Source organism: Bactrocera tryoni, chromosome 2 (genome assembly GCF_016617805.1).
Source record: "Bactrocera tryoni isolate S06 chromosome 2, CSIRO_BtryS06_freeze2, whole genome shotgun sequence".
NCBI lineage: Eukaryota > Metazoa > Arthropoda > Insecta > Diptera > Tephritidae > Bactrocera > Bactrocera tryoni.
In genome coordinates this window covers 33,566,771-33,584,421 of record NC_052500.1, presented here as the reverse complement: position 1 = coordinate 33,584,421, position 17,651 = coordinate 33,566,771, and the positions used below count along the sequence as shown (strand labels likewise).

At 40.6% G+C, this 17,651-nt stretch overlaps 1 protein-coding gene across 1 annotated transcript in view; it reads right to left on the bottom strand.

The window, feature by feature from the left end:
* LOC120768152 (zinc finger protein ush) overlaps nucleotides 1-17,651 on the bottom strand; it is a 250,155-nt gene that overhangs the window by 52,762 nt on the left and 179,742 nt on the right. The window contains exon 2 of the mRNA XM_040094713.1: nucleotides 2,797-2,841. Coding sequence (XP_039950647.1) covers nucleotides 2,797-2,841 — 45 coding nt within the window. The remainder of the gene's footprint in view (nucleotides 1-2,796; nucleotides 2,842-17,651) is intronic.

Below are 17,651 nucleotides of genomic sequence, written 5' to 3'. Positions count from 1 at the left end.
GGTCCGAACAAGGTCACGGCGAAATTCTCTCTTCTCTCAGCTGCATTCACTTGGGTGATCCAAGCGTCAGAGAGGCTACTCGTGGCGGATTTTTCTCTACTCTAGTACAGACGAGGAATATGTGGCTGGCGAAAAGTCGCTGGAAAAGAGGTGCAAACCGACAATTTTAGCTTTAGGCTGCTGTGTTTCAGACAGAAGTTCCTGCTGTTTAGGTGGGGATAGACGTACTGTAAGAAGTGGAGCCTCTTTCAGGATGGCGAGCATTCAGTTCGATAGCAGAGCGGCAACGTTAGCCCTGAGCTCGATAACAGTGCGTTCGACACAAGTGGTTAAAGGTGTAGGGAAAAGGGTGAGGCGGAAACACACATACCCTTTCTTCTCCATTGTCCTGACTTTGCAAGACTGAAGATGAAACATCTCGGCAGTGCTATCTTCGGCGAACCTGGAGACATAACCGAAACTGACATAAGCCGCCTCAACAAATTTGTGATAAGATTTGTAAGATTCTTAAGATCTAACACAACGGACGGAGATCGGCCTCTTAACTTATCTATGTTCTGAACACCTAAATGGATTTGTCCATATCCTTTAAACTTGTGTATATTTTGTGTTATAGCCAATGATATCGACAGAAGGAGAGATAAAGGCGGGATACATGCGAACGTGGCTTGGCCTAAATCGTCTAGGCAAAAATAGCCACTTTTAAAAAGAACTTAAACTAGTCTGAAATGTTAGTGAGATAAAACAAGTATAATACGTACTTGTATAGAGACAGCAAGTCGAATTCGTTAAAGCCACAATATAATTTTAATGATGGCAAAACAGTATTGAGGGCTTGGGTATAATACCACCTTTACATAACCTTAAATTCGGTCAGCCAACACATATTTAATAATCTAATTAAAGAACTTATGCAACATCGCTATTTTTCCAGAGAAAATGTAAAATTTTTGCAAAAAATACCAATGAGTACCAGGAAAAGTTTGGCCCCTAAACGGGATAGAAAATCCTATAAATATATTTTAATCCGCTTATGTTTTGCTAATCGCAATTTATTAATTTTAATGCACTTATCTAATTGCGGCTTAGCGCCACAGCACGGCATCAAAGTATTAAGTGACCGAAGTGAGAAACTCTCCCCCAACCACCAGCTTTCCTCCGCTGAGCCAGCTAAGCCAACAGCAATTTAGGTAGCAATTTTCAGTTTAACGGTTGATGGTGCTTTTGATTGCGCATTATATTATTTGATTTGACACCGATGATGACCCGCACACACCCACTCACACGCACACATGCGCAAACATACTGTGACACTTGGGCCACAGCAAAACCGCCATGCAAATCCACTTTACATACGAAAGATTCACAGGAAAGCGCACGAAGGCATTGCGACGAAAGTACAACCGGACCCGCTTTCACACGCCGCAATGACAAGGGCGACTTGCCGACAGGGGTGTGGCTGTGTGCGCTCTGTCAAGTATATCATAGTCAATTTCCGAATGACAAAAAGTCAAAGGGATTTCGGGTGGTTATACCAATGATACTCGAGAAAAGGGGTTGCGTGTGAACAGACAGGCAACAATAACACCAACAACAGCGTCGCCCTTAGCAAACAAACACACTCCGGCACTGCCACCCCGACATTTCTGATTAACCCACTCAGCCATACACACACACCACAATTGGCCGCTTGGCATCAGCGCCGCCTGGTCGGTGTGTTTTTATGACAGATAAAGCTCGGCATTAAAATAATACAAAAAAGGAACTTCAAATGGCTGCGAATGTGCATACCGCCGCAGCACGATGCGCCCGAAAGGGGTGACCGATAGCGTGCCACGGCGGGAGAGGAGAGATCGGCGGCTGCTTTAGGATCGAAGAAGATTAAATTTTTATTGGCAAAATAATGCGAGTAAAGCGCTGACGCATTGCAGGGTTGGCTGCCGTCGCTGGCCAAAGGATATGCGGTCGTTGGTGGCCAGTGGCGGTGTCAATGCTGCTGCTGCGTTGCTGTAGATGGCGATAAACTCCATGCTAAATACATGCGCACATACAAATCGGTGTATAAAATGTTATCTGTTGCTTAGCACGCGACTTTACAGCCAAGCGCTGGCCACCAGCAGCACTGATCACGCCCCAGCAGCGCATATAAATCTATTATTAGTTGACAGTGTATGTGTGTGTATGTGGGCCTGCATTAATGCACGCGTTCTTATCTGTGCTCCTTCCACTCTTTATACTGGCTTTTTATTTTAAACCTTTTTGCTGTGCACTTTTAAACACTCGCTTTTATTGATTGATTTTTATGTGTAGACATACTCTTTCGCCAAAGTGGCATTGGGCAATAAAGATTCTGATTAATTTCGATTTAACCAACCCGCTCTCACACTGCCAGCGTTTGGGTCAAAATTTTACTCAAACTCTCTGACTCTGCTTTTATTCAATGGCTTTTTGCCTGTCGGGTGTGAAATTTAATTTAGTAATTTTATGGTCTGTTTTGATGGCAACTTTCACAGCTGACCATAAATGTAAATATATTTGTTTGTTGTCTAATATTGAATATCGTGCGCATTAAAAATTTTATGTGACCATTATTGAATCTCTGCGACTCTTATTTAGTGCTGCTGAGGAATGTGTGCCCCTGCACCAATTTGTTTATGCAAATTTTTTCAACAAGCATTGATGTTTTTATATAACTCTATGTGAATTTCCATTAATGTATTAAAAGAAGAAATCATTTTATGTTATATTAGTGGCTAGTTTGTGCACGTATATGAGACACCTCTCTTGACTACTCACCTCTGCTATCGGCTGTCATCTCGTCTGTTGTTTCAGAACAATCACCTGTAATGAAAATGTTAAAATCGGCATTAATGTGAAAGTTGTATTTCAAGCCATTTAATAGACTTAAAAAAAAGAGATTTTTACCAATTGAACAAGAAAATTTCGAAATTTATTTATTTAGTATATAAAATTATTTCTAGTTAGTATGGAACCATTGACCCTAGAGGCCATCAACTGCATATTTTCACAAAATCGTTAATATATACTTTGTCCTTTTGGCTTGACTGTAGACAGATTGTTGAGTGAGTAGGGAGAACAGCTTTGCCAAAAAATTGCCGAAAGAGCATGTACATCATACCTGTACACTGATAAGTTTTTGATCTTCGCCAATTGGTAAGCAAAGTTTTTTCAGAAGAGTAGTATAGTTTCCTTCGCTTAAAGCTATTTTAGAACTGCATATTAAGCCTATTAAGGTTCATTATTCGTCTGGTCTAGTCTACTGAAAATTAAACATTCTCCACACTATATACAAGGTCTATCGCAAAAGAAACAGGACTGTTAAAAAAACCAACAAAAAATTAATATTTTTCAAAAGTTACATTTTTTCATTCAAAGTAGTTTCCTTGTGCTTCGATACAGCGTTTAGCCCGATCAATTAGCATTTCAAATGAGTGTTTAAGGTCATTTTCGGAATGCTCTTGAGAATATCGGTCGTCGCCTTTTGGATAGCTGAAATGTCCTGAAACCAGTGTCCTTTCATGGGCAAAGAAGTTTTCCAAATAGGTAAAAATCACAGGGTGCCAGATCAGGTGAGTAGGGTGAGTGATTAATGGTTAATACGGAGTTTTTCGTCAAAAAATCAGTGACAAGCGTCGACCGATGACACGGCGCATTATCGGACCACGGTATTGTGGTCGAGCACAACGAATGCGTGACAAAAAACGCTTCATAATACCAAGGTTAAACACAGCATTAATCGTTTGGCCAGGTGGGACGAACTCGCGGTGTACAATACCCTCGGAATCGTAAAAACAAATCAGCATAGTCTTTGTTTTTGACTTCTGAAGACGACCGACTTCTGATCGTCACAGAGGTCCTCACGACCTTCTTGGAATCGCTTAAACCACTCATGAACATTACCACGGGATATACACTGATCACCATAAACATTTTTCATCATTTGAAATGTTTCAGTAAACGTTTTCCCAAGTTTAAAACAAAATTTAATATTTGCTCTTTGTTTAAAATGCCTTTTACGACCGATGACCAAAAGCTGCTGTCACTTTTTGATCGATAACATCGATTGTAGTTATCCAATTGTCTTAAAATTTTTACGAAATGTCAACAAGAGATCAAACTTTTCATTTCATAAACCCACCAATAGGTGGCGCCACCAGAAATAGTTATATTTAAAAAGTTAAACGAATTGAAAAAATGAAAGAGATATTAAAACAAATGGCATATGTACATAGATTGATCCTCGGCGAAGAAAGCAAATCTAGCCGAAATATGGGCAGAGGGGGAAGTAAAGAAACCAGCTATCTGCGGAGAGTTCAAAATAAATTATACATTATTTCCATTATAAGTCACATTCTACGAAGAAAATGACTTTGAGTTGCCAGTACATAATTTTATTATCCCCCACATTATACTCTGGATCCGCGTGGCCACTGCACAATTTTTCTATACCGCAACTCTAAGTCAGCTTTATATGGTACATAATGGGTTGTCAAAAAAGTCTAGCGGCATTTTCGCTAGTTGGCGCTGAAAGCGCGTAGTTCTAGTTTTCGTCGCATCGGGTCATGCTATACCTTTTTGGAAAGCTCATTTCACGCGCTAACACGTGCTCGATTGATTGTCGTTTCTTTTAAGTCGTTCGTGAGTTATAGCGTCGCAAACATGGAGCAAAATAATGAGAAAATACGGCATATTTTACAGTACTACTACGATAAAGGCAAAAATGCATCTCAAGCCGCCAATAAAATTTGTGCAGTTTATGGACCCGATACAGTTTCCATTTCCACCGCACAACGATGGTCTCAACGTGACGCAAAAAACATCTTTGACCGTATCGACGCAAGCGAATCGCTTCTGAATCGCTACAAAATCGACCCGTTTTTGAAGCGTATGGTGACTGGCGATGAAAAGTGGGTCACTTACGATGACGTAAGGCGCAAACGGTCGTGGTCGAAAAGCGGTGAAGCGGCCCAGACGGTGGCTAAGCCTGTATTGACCGCCAGGAAGGTTCTTCTGTGTGTTTAGTGGGATTGGCAGGGAATAATCCACTATGAGCTGCTCCCCTATGGCCAAACGCTCAATTCGGACCTGTACTGCCAACAAGTGGACCGCTTGAAGGCAGCACTTATGCAGAAGAGGACATCTTTGATCAACAGAGGCCGAATTGTCTTCCATCAGGACAACGCCAGGCCACACACATCTTTAGTGACGCGCCAGAAGCTCCGGGAGCTCGGATGGGGGGTTCTTTTGCAACCATCGTATAGTCCGGATCTCGCACCAAGTGTCTGTCCATGGCGAACGCGCTTGGTAGTCTGAAGTTGGCCACAAGAGAGGCCTGTGAAAATTGGCTCTCCGAGTTTTTTGCCAATAGGGAAGCGAGCTTCTATGAGAGGGGCATTATGAAGTTGGCATCTCGTTGGGAACGTGTCATCGAACAAAACGGCGCATATTTGACTTGAATCGCATTATTGTAACCAATTTTATGAACAATTGAAAATTCAATAAAAATACCGCAATACTTTTTTGACAACCTAATATTAATTGCATTTGAATGAGGATGAACGTATCTTTTTAGTGCTGCAGATTTGAATATAAAGTTTGGTTTTTTTTTCGGAAACATCTTGTATTGAGCATGGGAAAGCTGTCGGCAGATGCCGTGTTTGCTTTCTCCGAATAATGAGAAAGGAGTTTTTGAATAATTTCGTGACCGTCAGCGTAACATGGATCAACTGGCCAAGGACTGCATAGAATAGTAGATTTCAACTGACAAAGGCTGTCTTATCGGCTGTTTGGGAAAGGACCGTCAATGTATGTATATCGACAACCTGAAGGTGGACAGAACGCGTTGCACTGTGCCTAATTATTAGGTGGATTTCAAATCGAATTTAAAAACGAAAAATAAAATATTCTGCGATCATGGCAACGCATCTGCTCACACCTTCACCGCAGCCATTGTCTAATCGGTCGCTGCCCATTCATATCGACGACAAAGATTCCTGTTTAAAAGACCTGCAGAACACATATTTTTTCGACGGTCAGTTAAAAGAGTTGAAGCATCGTTGAGTTAAGTGTAACGAGAGGGAACTGATTGATTCCTCGTTACTGTTAATAATTCTATACTCGTGATATTATTAAATAATTATTAAATAAGTAAGTTAGCTAGTTAGTCAGTTAAAATTGAAGTTAAATCGATGAGAGGTTTACTCCAAACGTACTGTTTATTCGACAATTAAGACAACTTCAGCCCTTTGCTCAATTTGCACTAGGCTACTCTATTCTAAATTTAACATACAATGAACAATTAACTAATTGACTATTTAGTATTTTATTGGCAGTCAGTTAATGGAAGCTTCCCATGCAACCCTGTGAAATCTGTGTTATGAGAGAATAAAACAATTCAATGAAATGATCAGAGTGAATAATTGAATCCATAATTAAGCAGTTGAAATGTTATTTAAATACTTCTAATTACTTAAATAATAATTATATTTAATTGAATGCAAATCGAGCTTTCTAAGCGATTATCGGTTAAACAGTCTGTGTAATAAAAAATATGGCATTTATTGAGGGAAATGAGTTAATGGAAGAAAGGGTTAATTAATGGACATACAAATTGAAAGTTAAATTTTAAAATTATAATACATTTATTATAAACTTAAGCCGGATCACTGCAGTATATTTCAAGCAAAGGTCTTTGCTATTCAGAAGACAACTTCGGGGTAAAATCTACGTGAACAGACCTGCAGCTATCAAGACTTTATCCTCATTGGGCATATCGGACAGAAGTGTCTTGGAAATCAAGACAGCAGTGAAGTGTGTTACCAAAACAAAACGACTTCACTTCCATGTGTGTCAGGTCACAAAGGCAAGGTCCCTGAGAAACAATGGAGCATCTCTTGTGCACTTGTCCGTTATGGGCAAGCACATCACGGTATGAGACACTGGAAGACGTATCGCTACTGAAGCCGCAGAGTCTATTGAAACTCGCGTCAAGGTCAGGTATTCTACAGCATGACTACTACTCAAGGGCTTCGTAAGGGAACTTTTTCTTTCTTTACCAAATATGCGCTTGCGTTCAGAACAGATCGGCCCAAGTTTGCATCGAGTGCTTGAACAGTTCGTATAGTTTTTTCGATACGCTACATTCTACGGAATATTATAGAAGAATATAAGGAATGATACATTTCGAGATTCTCTACTTAAAAAAAAAAAAAACAAAAATCCCAGAAAGTTCAACTTTGATGGGGAATGTTTATTTTCAGTCTCAAAAACATTCTTTGCCATTTGTTTTTTGAAGATTATTTCTTTAAAATGTTAACCGCATCTACATCACATAAACTTTAGACTTCGCATATATACCCACAGGAAAAAGTCTAACGATTTCGATGGCAAATCGGCAGACCCGAAGCGTGAAATTATCTGTTCACCAAAGTGTTCTTTCAATAAATCATTGATTGATGCGATGTGCGGGAAGTGGCGCCTTATTGTTGGAACCAAGTACCGAAGCCGAGAGCACGGGCTTCAATTTCAGACATAAAATGGTGCGTTAACAGTCGCCATTGACGTTTTTTTTTCTGGGAGAAATGACAGTTCTTGAATCTCTTCAGGCTGCTTTTCGTCTAAACGAGCCAGAAATGGGTTTCATCACTGAACAAAATTTGGCTCGAAAACGTCGGATCTTCTGGGAACTTTTCGAGAGCCCATAGAGCGAAGCGATGTCGCTGGGATTTAAGTTTTCGACGTAAAATACATATGTCAGTACGAGTCACTGCGAATGGCGCCAAATCGACTCTCCACGGTCTTCGTGTACACTCTGCGTTGCGTACTACGTCTATTCGAAAGAATATTATTCAATAATGAATTTACAGAACGTGAATTTTCGTAATAAAGTTGAACGAATTGTAAACGTTGTGCAGGCTTAAGTCTTTCCATGATGAAATACCAAACAATACTGGACCAAAATAACATGACAATTGTACAAAACTCACACATGATCTGTCAAAAATGGTCGCTGGAAAAAGTACCTCTGCTTGGATCACCCGTTAAAAATTAGTAATCACTTTTCCCCACTCATATCTTCTTGTCCACTCATACAGCAGCGATAAAAGTTTCTTGTAAAAACCACAGCGTCCGATTTCCAGGAAAAACTTCTTGCATTTAAATATATTGTATTTAATTGATCAAACACAGCAATGAGCTGGGTATCAAAACGAGATGAAATCATAACTCTGCTGGTAGAAAAGTAAACACTAAAATTAAAAATGCCATGATAACACATCGCTTTCCGCGGAAACCAGGCAGCAGCTGCTCCACCGCCCACCAACGCCAACTGCTCGCTAGATTAAAGTTAATCCAAAGCAAGCCACCGACTTCAAGCTAACACAGCGCGATGGCTCACTGCACTCCAAGCGGGCGATGGTGCGCTATATGTTGTTGTTGTTGTTTTTTCGCATATCAAAGACTTTAGTTCGCCCTCTTAACAAATTTACATTACAATCGCTACCGAGAATATGAGCGCTCATACATACTTAGATAGCACTTGTGTGCTTGCATTGTGTGTGTGTGTGTTTGTGTGCTTGATGTGCATATGTTTAATATATGCCATAATGGTTGGTTGTTTTTGTTGCGGTTATTGTTGATATCTTAAGGGAATAATAATTGTTTCAAGTGAAACAATGTGTATTTTTTCCAACTCGTATCGCATTGTACTCCATTATTGTTCGTAGTTAACTTGCTGATTGTATAAATGATTGTTTGCCGCTATGCATATACATATGTATGTGTGTATGCATGTATGTATGTAAATACCAATGTTGGATTTACGCTACAAAAGCGCTCATATCCATATGGATATGCTATATTCATGCACATATTTCGACAATTTCGCTGTTCGTTCTCCGCCGCTGGCCCCGGCCTTTTTCCCCAACTTCTTTGGCCGCGTCTTTTGCGCTCGATTTTGGCTTGAGCTCTGTGGCTTTTTTTGGTGTTCTTGTATTTTTGTGTTTTGTGTTGAGAATGTGATTAAATTTTGCTGATATTCACTTCAAGGAATTATAATAACAATAATAACAACAATCCGCAGAATTCGTTGTTTTACTTTTTGTTTTTGTTTCCTCCTTCTTCATTTCTAGATCGTAGATACCGTATGCTCATACCCACACACATGCGCTAAACGCTTCCACACAAACACATATGCAGTCAAATGCGTGTAAAATTGTCAGTTGTGTGTGTTGTGCACGTGTTTCGGCGTTGTATGTGTGTTTGTGTGTGTTTTTATAAATGAATGTATCCAACAGATAGTAAACTGATAACAATCCGAGTTGGAGTAGCAGCAGCAACACCAACAACAGCACTTAATATTCCCCTGTAGAGTGATGCAGGAATATGTAGGCAGGTCGGCTGACTGAGTGACTAGCCGGCTGCCGGGTTGGCTGGCAAGCGGCTTGGCCGTAAGGCTGCTCAGCCGGCTGATCGTTTATTTGTTCGCTCGCATGGTTGGCTGGTGTATTTGCTGAGCTCAGCGTTTGGCAATTGTGGCGGCAGACGGTAGGCAGGAAGTCCAACACTGTCAGGCGTGAATATAGTCAGTTACATATTAAGTATTCGTGCAGATGTTAGTCAGTCGATTTGGCAGTTATTTAGCAGTAATTTGAATTGCTTATGATTTGGTATGAGAAGTGTGCATGTAGTATATTATATGATATCTACAAGCCCATATATGTGCATGTATGGGTATGATAAATTATCACCCAGCAGAGCTTCGGTTTGCTCACCGATTAATATGGGAGTGCTCCATTATATTTTGGTAGGGAATTGAAGATATTTTGTCTACGAAAACGAATTGGATTGTATTCAATTTTAATATCTAATATAATGTTGTAAAAGGAAACACGAAGTACTCTCTTTATTATTAAATTGTTTTTAAAATCTCGGGCCTCGATGCATTATAGCAAAAGTCCACTGAAAATAATATCGTAGTTTGCTTCATTAGGTGCTGATATCTTTCTCCTTTGAACGACTGAAGTGTTGATCTTTTATTTAGTTTCGTCCGACGTTTAGTTTAATGTTTACTCAAAGCTCGGTGAAGCCTTATGCGGACTTTGAATATTTTTCAAGTGGTTTCACATATGTATGAAGGATTAGAACATACTTTGCTAAATCGTTTATATTGATATCATATACACAGCTTTTCAATATTAAAAACACCTATTTCGGGATGGGAGACTTACGTCTTAATCAAGGTTTGGTAAAATTTTCGTGCAAATTTTTAGTATGTACTCTGATACATAAATATAAGAGCGTTCTCTTATCTTCCTACAGCTTATAGAACGATTTCGTAAGGATTTATGATGGTGGTATTTTTCATAAATCATGCTATCATTAGAACCGAAAATGCTTTCACTTTTTATTGAAGATATGAGTTCTCCCTGTCATTGTCCAAGCCTCTGCACCATATAGAAGGACGGGAATTATGAGCGACTTATAGAGTTTGACTTTTGTTCGTCGAGAGAGGGCTTTACTTTTCAATTGCCTACTCAGTCCGAAGTAGCACCTGTTGGCAAGAGCAATCCTGCGTTGGATTAGTAGTGTAGCCGCTGTCTCTTAATTCGCTGACTTATGTCAATGCCGTCGTGTATCTCGTACAGCTTATCGTTCCATCGAATGTAATATTCGGCGTTGATAAAGCGCAAAGGACCATAACACTTTCACAAAACCTTTGTCATCGTCCACGCACCATGTAGCTGGACGGGAATATTGAGTGAATTAAACAGGGGAATAATGAGTGAAAAGAGCTTACAGTATAAAGAGAAACAGAGTAAAGTTCTTATGTGTACAAAAGCCGTGGAAGCCATTTGCTCGATGTGGTTTTCCACATCCTATGTACTTTCTGATTCAATAAAAAAAATTACTATCGAAAGACTATCTAATTCCAATTTTGCGTTAATTTTGGGACACTCTTTAGATTGCATATACTTCAGATCTGATTCGCCCTATGAAAGTTCTCCAAATGTGTCCATTTAATCACTTTTAGTATTACAATTCAATTGATTTCGATCTCATACACGTGAGACTTTACCATTTTTTTATCACTTTCAATTCCGCCCATCTTTTTTAAACTTTTGACAACCGCCTCACATAATATGACACTTAACCAACTCGTCGACGCCCCTTTTTTATAAATATGTATGGTCTAGTGAATTAATATTTCTATCAATTTATATGTATGTATATCCAATTTATATCTTCAAACAAGAAAAACGTTAACTTCGGTTCCACCAAAGTCATATTACCCTTCCAAATAAAAAGTTCTCCAACAATAACTTGATTTTGATTATTCAGTTTGTATGATAGCTATATGCTATAGTAGACTTTTTGGGGAGAAAAGGACTTGCGCAAATTCAGATCGATATCTCAGAAACTAGAGTGAATCATGATGATATTTGAGAGATATTTTTACTTTTCTCTTCAGTGGTATATTCATTGTGGCCGATATTAAGGGGTTACATGGGTACCCTCGTTTAAAAAACAGGCTTTTTCAAAAAATTTTTTCTCATAGAAAAACTGAAATATTTTTCGAATTTGTATTATACTTGTACTATTAACATAGAAATTCTGAAATGATGAAAAGATGCGCCCGCGTTGACAGGATAACTCCTTGCAGGATCATCTAAAGTGAAAAAATATGTGTTTTATTTAAAAGCTTAACTTAAAACTTGCACGAAGGGAAAAAACTGGAAATTGGATATTTGTCATACAATGAAAATTTCACGACCATTTTTTAAATAGTTGTAATCAAAAAAATCCTTCGTCCAAGTCTCTAAGAATTGTATCTCAAAAATCTGTGTAAAATTTCATGAAGATCGGTTGAGTAGTTCACGAGAAATCTTTCCAAGGCGTTTAAAGGCGGCGCACTATGCCTAGCGCAAAAGTTCTCAAGGCTGTAGCTCCGAAACCATTACTCGCATCAACTTGAAAATTAAGGACAATATTCTAGAGGTGTTGTAATAAGACAATAAAAAAATCAAGTTTTTGAAACTCGTAAACCCCTTAAGCAAAAGCCACTTTCCCGATTAAGCGGAACTTTTCTTTTGTGTGAATCAACCATGCACAGAGCCTTAGCCACTCACTAACTCAGCATACACCGGTTCAATATTAACTTTTCATTATTTTTGAATAAAAAAAAAAGAGTTTTTCACTTACCAAACATTATTATATTTACAAACCGCTATCCAACACTGTGCGCCAGCTGTGACTGCATGCTCAATATGCGCCCTTTATATTTACGCTCTCTCTCTCTTCACTTCACTTATTCGCTCACTAACACTATCCCGATATATCAGCGCACGATAATGAACACTTGGTGAGAGGAACGAGTGGGGTGTGCACCCCCACCAAAATGCTGGTTAATACTACGGTGAGTGAGTGAATGTGTGTGTGTGTGCGAGCGTGCTTGTAGCAGCAGTCAGTCACATGCACAACAACACCACCAATACAGCGAAAAAGAAACACGCTGATTTTATCACAAGCAAATATACGAGAAGCACAACAAAAATAAGAACAACAACAAAAAACACGACAACAGCAGCAGAGTAGCAATGTTGAATGTTGACGATTTTTATCGCCGCATATTTTATAACTCAACACCGATATCAACGTACATATGTATGCATGCGCGTGAGTGTGTGAATACAATGCACGAACGGATTGTGGAGTGACGGAATGGCGTTTTTTTGTTGTTTTTTGTTTGCTGGATTGGATGTTTTTATTCACTTCGAAAGTTGAGTAATGCCGTTGTAATGCACTTGCGATTGGAAATACCGTAATTCACGCATAGCATTTTCACAGCTGCGAAATATTGATAGAATATTAACAAAAAAAAAAGAAGCAATTTTTGGGCATACGAAATTATGAAATAGAACACTGTTTTCCCATTTAAGCCAATAAATTTATGAATATTTGCAGTAATTTGCACTTACAAAAATTTAGTAAAAATTTTTTGCTTTTATTCCGCACTTCTACTTCGCTATTTCACTTGTTTTTGAGCAATTCTGCTTTGCTCAGCCCTTTCGCAACGAAACCAACTCGCATGCATAGGCGCTGTAAGCCAGCGCGTACGTGTGTTATACGCTTTTTATCACAGCACTGGCATCAACATACATTTGTTGTTGTTTTCGCATTAGCCTGCATTTCGTATGTTTATCTTCTGAAGATTTAATTAGCGCATTTTTCGAAAATGTTAAATTTTACGCGCGCTTTTTGCGTCACAATACTGCGCGATTTGGCCAAGTTAAGACAAACAACACACAATTGGAACGCGCTTTATATTCACGAAAACAATACGCGATTGAAAAAAATCAAATAAATTCGTAGCAAGCGCGGCGCAGCGGATCACGACTTATCGTATTGAAATATTTTGGCGCCGACTGCAGCGTCTTATGTTGCTCGTTTCACGTTCTATGACCAACTGAAACGGCCACAATGAAATCGTATTCGAGCGCGCGCGCACACACACAGCCTCATGTGCACACATACACAATGGTGTGGCAATCGCTTGCGGAGTGGAAATGTGCGCTCACTGTGTCGAAACGCGCTCATTGCGCTGAGCGCCTGCAAGCGATTGAGTGAGCGCTGTGCTGTTTGTTGTCGCATTTGTTGTTGGCGTCTAGCACAGCTGATAGCTAAATGGGGCGCGCTGCTGGCAGCCCCCAAAAGGGTTGAATTCTCGCTGCAGCGGCAGAAAGTAAGCGACAGCACAGGATGTGGCGATTGAGCGCTTTGTGCGAAGTGAAAAAATATGGCTGCTGAGAGAGAGTAAGTTTTCACGCGTTTGCTGGTGGTTTGTTTAGTCAGCAGGATTATTACCAACCCCATTTTGGGCGTTTATCTTCGAACTTCTTCTTTATCAAGGAGCGCTTTTGCCTTTGCTACAAAACGGCGTGTTCGTGCTGCTATCTTAGTCTGGTCGCCGCTTACTTTGCTTGTTTGTTTGCTGGCCAGCTGGCAAGCATGCTTGATACTTGGCTGTAGCGCTGCATACAATCGCTTTGTTTGCTCCAAAATTCTTTTGTAAGCTGTGCTCGTAAGCTTTGCGCTTGTTTAGCGAAATATTACTGCTATCAGTTGAGCGTTCGTGTGTCGGCCAAGTAATCAGCATTGTCGCCCACCCGCTTGTCGTCCAACCGCTTGCTCCACTTGGCTGTCTGCCTGTTCACTGATACGCTCGCGCGCGCGCACACACACGCTTTCAGCCGACGCTTACCCCCATTGGCTTGTCGTTTACTCATTTACTTGCTCCATGTTTTATTTTATTTGCTTTTGTTTTTGTTTTGTTGTTTGATTTCAGTTACGAGTGAAGTTACACTCAAATGTTGAATAGCAAGCCAGAAACAAAAAGGAGGGTATGAAAAACTGATAAAACGCTGATAAGCGCACAGCACAGCGCAGCTAGATAACATCGCCCGAAAGCAGCTACAACAGCTGAAACTTTAGTGAAAACCCACACACAAACACGAACGCTTGGTCATGCGCACATGAGCATACAAATGCATCATTCCGACACATACTCGCAACATATTGAGTGTGGTGTACATATGTATGTACGAGTATAGAAATGTGTATTCGGCGAAACAACGAGTCAGTCAGTCAGCTAGCCGGGTAATCATATGCACAGTGTGCTAATTTGAGCAAATTTTAGAAATTTTTTGAATAAGAACACCACTTACTGTGTATGCATGCTGTGTTTCAAAACCCGGATTCGATCTTACTTTTCGAGCAAAAACCGAACAGATGACGAGGATTGCACCGTGAGCTTAGGTCTATAGTGCCCTAAGAACGGATCGTCTGAAAACTTCGAGAGATTAGAAAACAGACACTATGTCGAATATGTTGATATGTCTTCTTTACAGGCACTATGTTTCTTTGAAACTTGAAACCTTTTGAATAAAATTATACCAACTGAATGAAAATATACCATTTAGAGAGCGCAAAGCGGATTTTTTTGTATATGAAAGCATAAGAGATCATTCATTGATACCAGATGTTCCGCAAGGGAGCAGCAAAGTACCTGAATATAGATTAAGATGGAAAATTACTGAGACTTATAGTTTTCAAGTCCAAAGTTCTACCCTATTCCGTGGTCTGTTTTCCATATGGTAACAGTTTTTTAGGCCAACTGAAAGAGTATCGCTCAACCTAGGAGCATCAAAAGTTCCTTCCTGCAATACGTCGATGACGTCGTACAGTACGCCGACCGGACTTCGGACGCAACTAACTTTCGACAGGTACTGACCGCCATTCACAGCGGAGCCATCAACACCTTCATCGACTCCCTTCCCGTGAATGGCGTTGTTGGAGTCAAACCAAAGAGCTCCAGCTGCCGCGAGAAACACGTGTGACCCTTGCGAAACTTCGTTCTGGATACTGTAGCAGGTTAAACTCCTACTTATCCAGAATAGACCCTGACATACCAAATGTATGTCCTGCATGCAACGAGCAACCGCATGACACTGACCACCTCTTTGCATGCCCTACAAACCCTACCCATCTAACACCTTCATCCCTTTGGTCCGACCCCGTCGAAACAGCACGTTTCTTGGGCCTACCGTTACACTCAAATGTTGAATAGCAAGATGACATCGACGACAACACAAAAGACATTTACCATCCCAACTGGGATTGAATTTCCGTTAAAACAACAACAGTATCGCTCAACTGCTCAAAAGATATCGGCATATTGTACAGTTTCAGGCGAAGCTGTATCGATTATTATACTACAAAGATATTATCCGAGCGCGGATGTACAGGCGTCTTGTATATACAATGATGCGATCGAGGACGACGCTGAACAAACCACGAAATAAGCAGCACACTTTAGTTGGCCCCCTAAAAACTTGGCTCGATGAGTTTCCCGGCACTACTCCAGAATTGCTATGCTAAGTTTAGACACGGTGAAACTTCGCACCGAAGACAGCGAACGCAGTGGACACCCAAAAGAGGTTGTTACCGACGAAAACATGAAAACAATCAACAAAATTATTTTTAACGGCCGTAAATTGAAATTTAACGAAATAATAATAAAAATATCAACTGAATCATATCAGTTACGAATATTTGGGTTCTCTGCTAAGTGGGTGCCGCGGGGGCCCATTTTTGACCAAAAACCACGATGACTTGATGATTCGGAGCAGCGTTTGGCGAAGTTCAAGCGTATTAACTTCGAGTTTTTGCATCGAAATATGGTAATGGATGAAACATGGATCTAACATTTCACTCCGGAGTTCAATCGCCAATCATTCGAGTGGACTGCACTCGATAAACGCGCTCCAAAGCGTGGAACAATGCAACAGTCGGCTGGCAAGGTTACGGCGTCTGAGTTTTGGGATGCGCATGGAATAATTTTTATCGACTATGGTGAAAAAGAAGGACCACCAACAGTGACTATTACATAGCATTATTGCACCATTCGAAATCACTGAAAAGTGGCCGCATTTGAAGAAAAAGAAAACACAGTTTTATCACGACATTGCATCGTGAGATCCGGCCCCCCGGTTCTCAGATCTCAGAAGAATGCTCGCTGGGAAAAAGATCGTCGAATGAAGAGGTGATAGCCGAAACTGAGGCCTATTTTGCGGCAAAAAGCAAATCGTACCACAAAAATAGTATCGAGAAATTGAAGGGTCGCTATAATCAGTGTAACATACTTGAAGGGAACTATGTTGAATAAAAAACCTGTTATATTTAGCAAATCGGTACACGGTGCATTACACATTATTTGGCAGCTATGAATGAGCATACATACATAAACGCACATACAAACTCACAAACATGTATACATGCATACACATAGAAAATGTTGCATACTAATAATGCGAATGAATCGTCACTACGTCCAATGCCAATCGCAACATTTTGTGTCGAACTGTGACCCAAGCGAGAAACCATAACCAGACCGAATTGAAGCAAAAAAATAAAACAAAACACGGCACACAGTCGTCGAAATGAGTTTTGTTTGTGTACTTTGTATCTGTTGATTTGTACTTGCATATGTGTGGTGTATGTAAGTATGTATGTATATATGTATGTATGAGTTTTGGCTGTACGGCTGTGGCAAGTTGAGACGATGAGCGATGCTTTTGTGCGATAGCGAGTCTACAGCTAATGGAATTCTGATTATTGTGCGGCGATAAGGCGTTTCATATAATTGTATCTGTATCTGACGCTACACAATGCCACAACCGACCAACCGAGCCAAGCAACCAGTCAAACCGAAACCGAGCGCTGCTGTGAGGCAATGAGCGTACAGCGGTCGCCGGACGACGGGCGACGGATGATGAGCGAGTCACTACACTTGGCTAGCGGACCGTTGTATGTATGTATGCAGCCGCCGCTGATAGTGCTGCGGCTGTTGCTGCTGCTGCCCGCCACCGTAGACGGATGTTTATCTATTTATCTGCCTGTGTCGGACGGTCGATCAGCCAACCGACTGACTTGTTAGTCAGCCAACAAACAAATCAGCCGTCTTGACTGTGGGCAGCAAGTGAGTTGTGGCAGCGTGAAGTGAGCGGAGTACGCGTGAGCGGTAAGATAGTGCGCGCTCATGCCCGCTTTGGCATTTCCTCTGGCCCCTCAGCGGC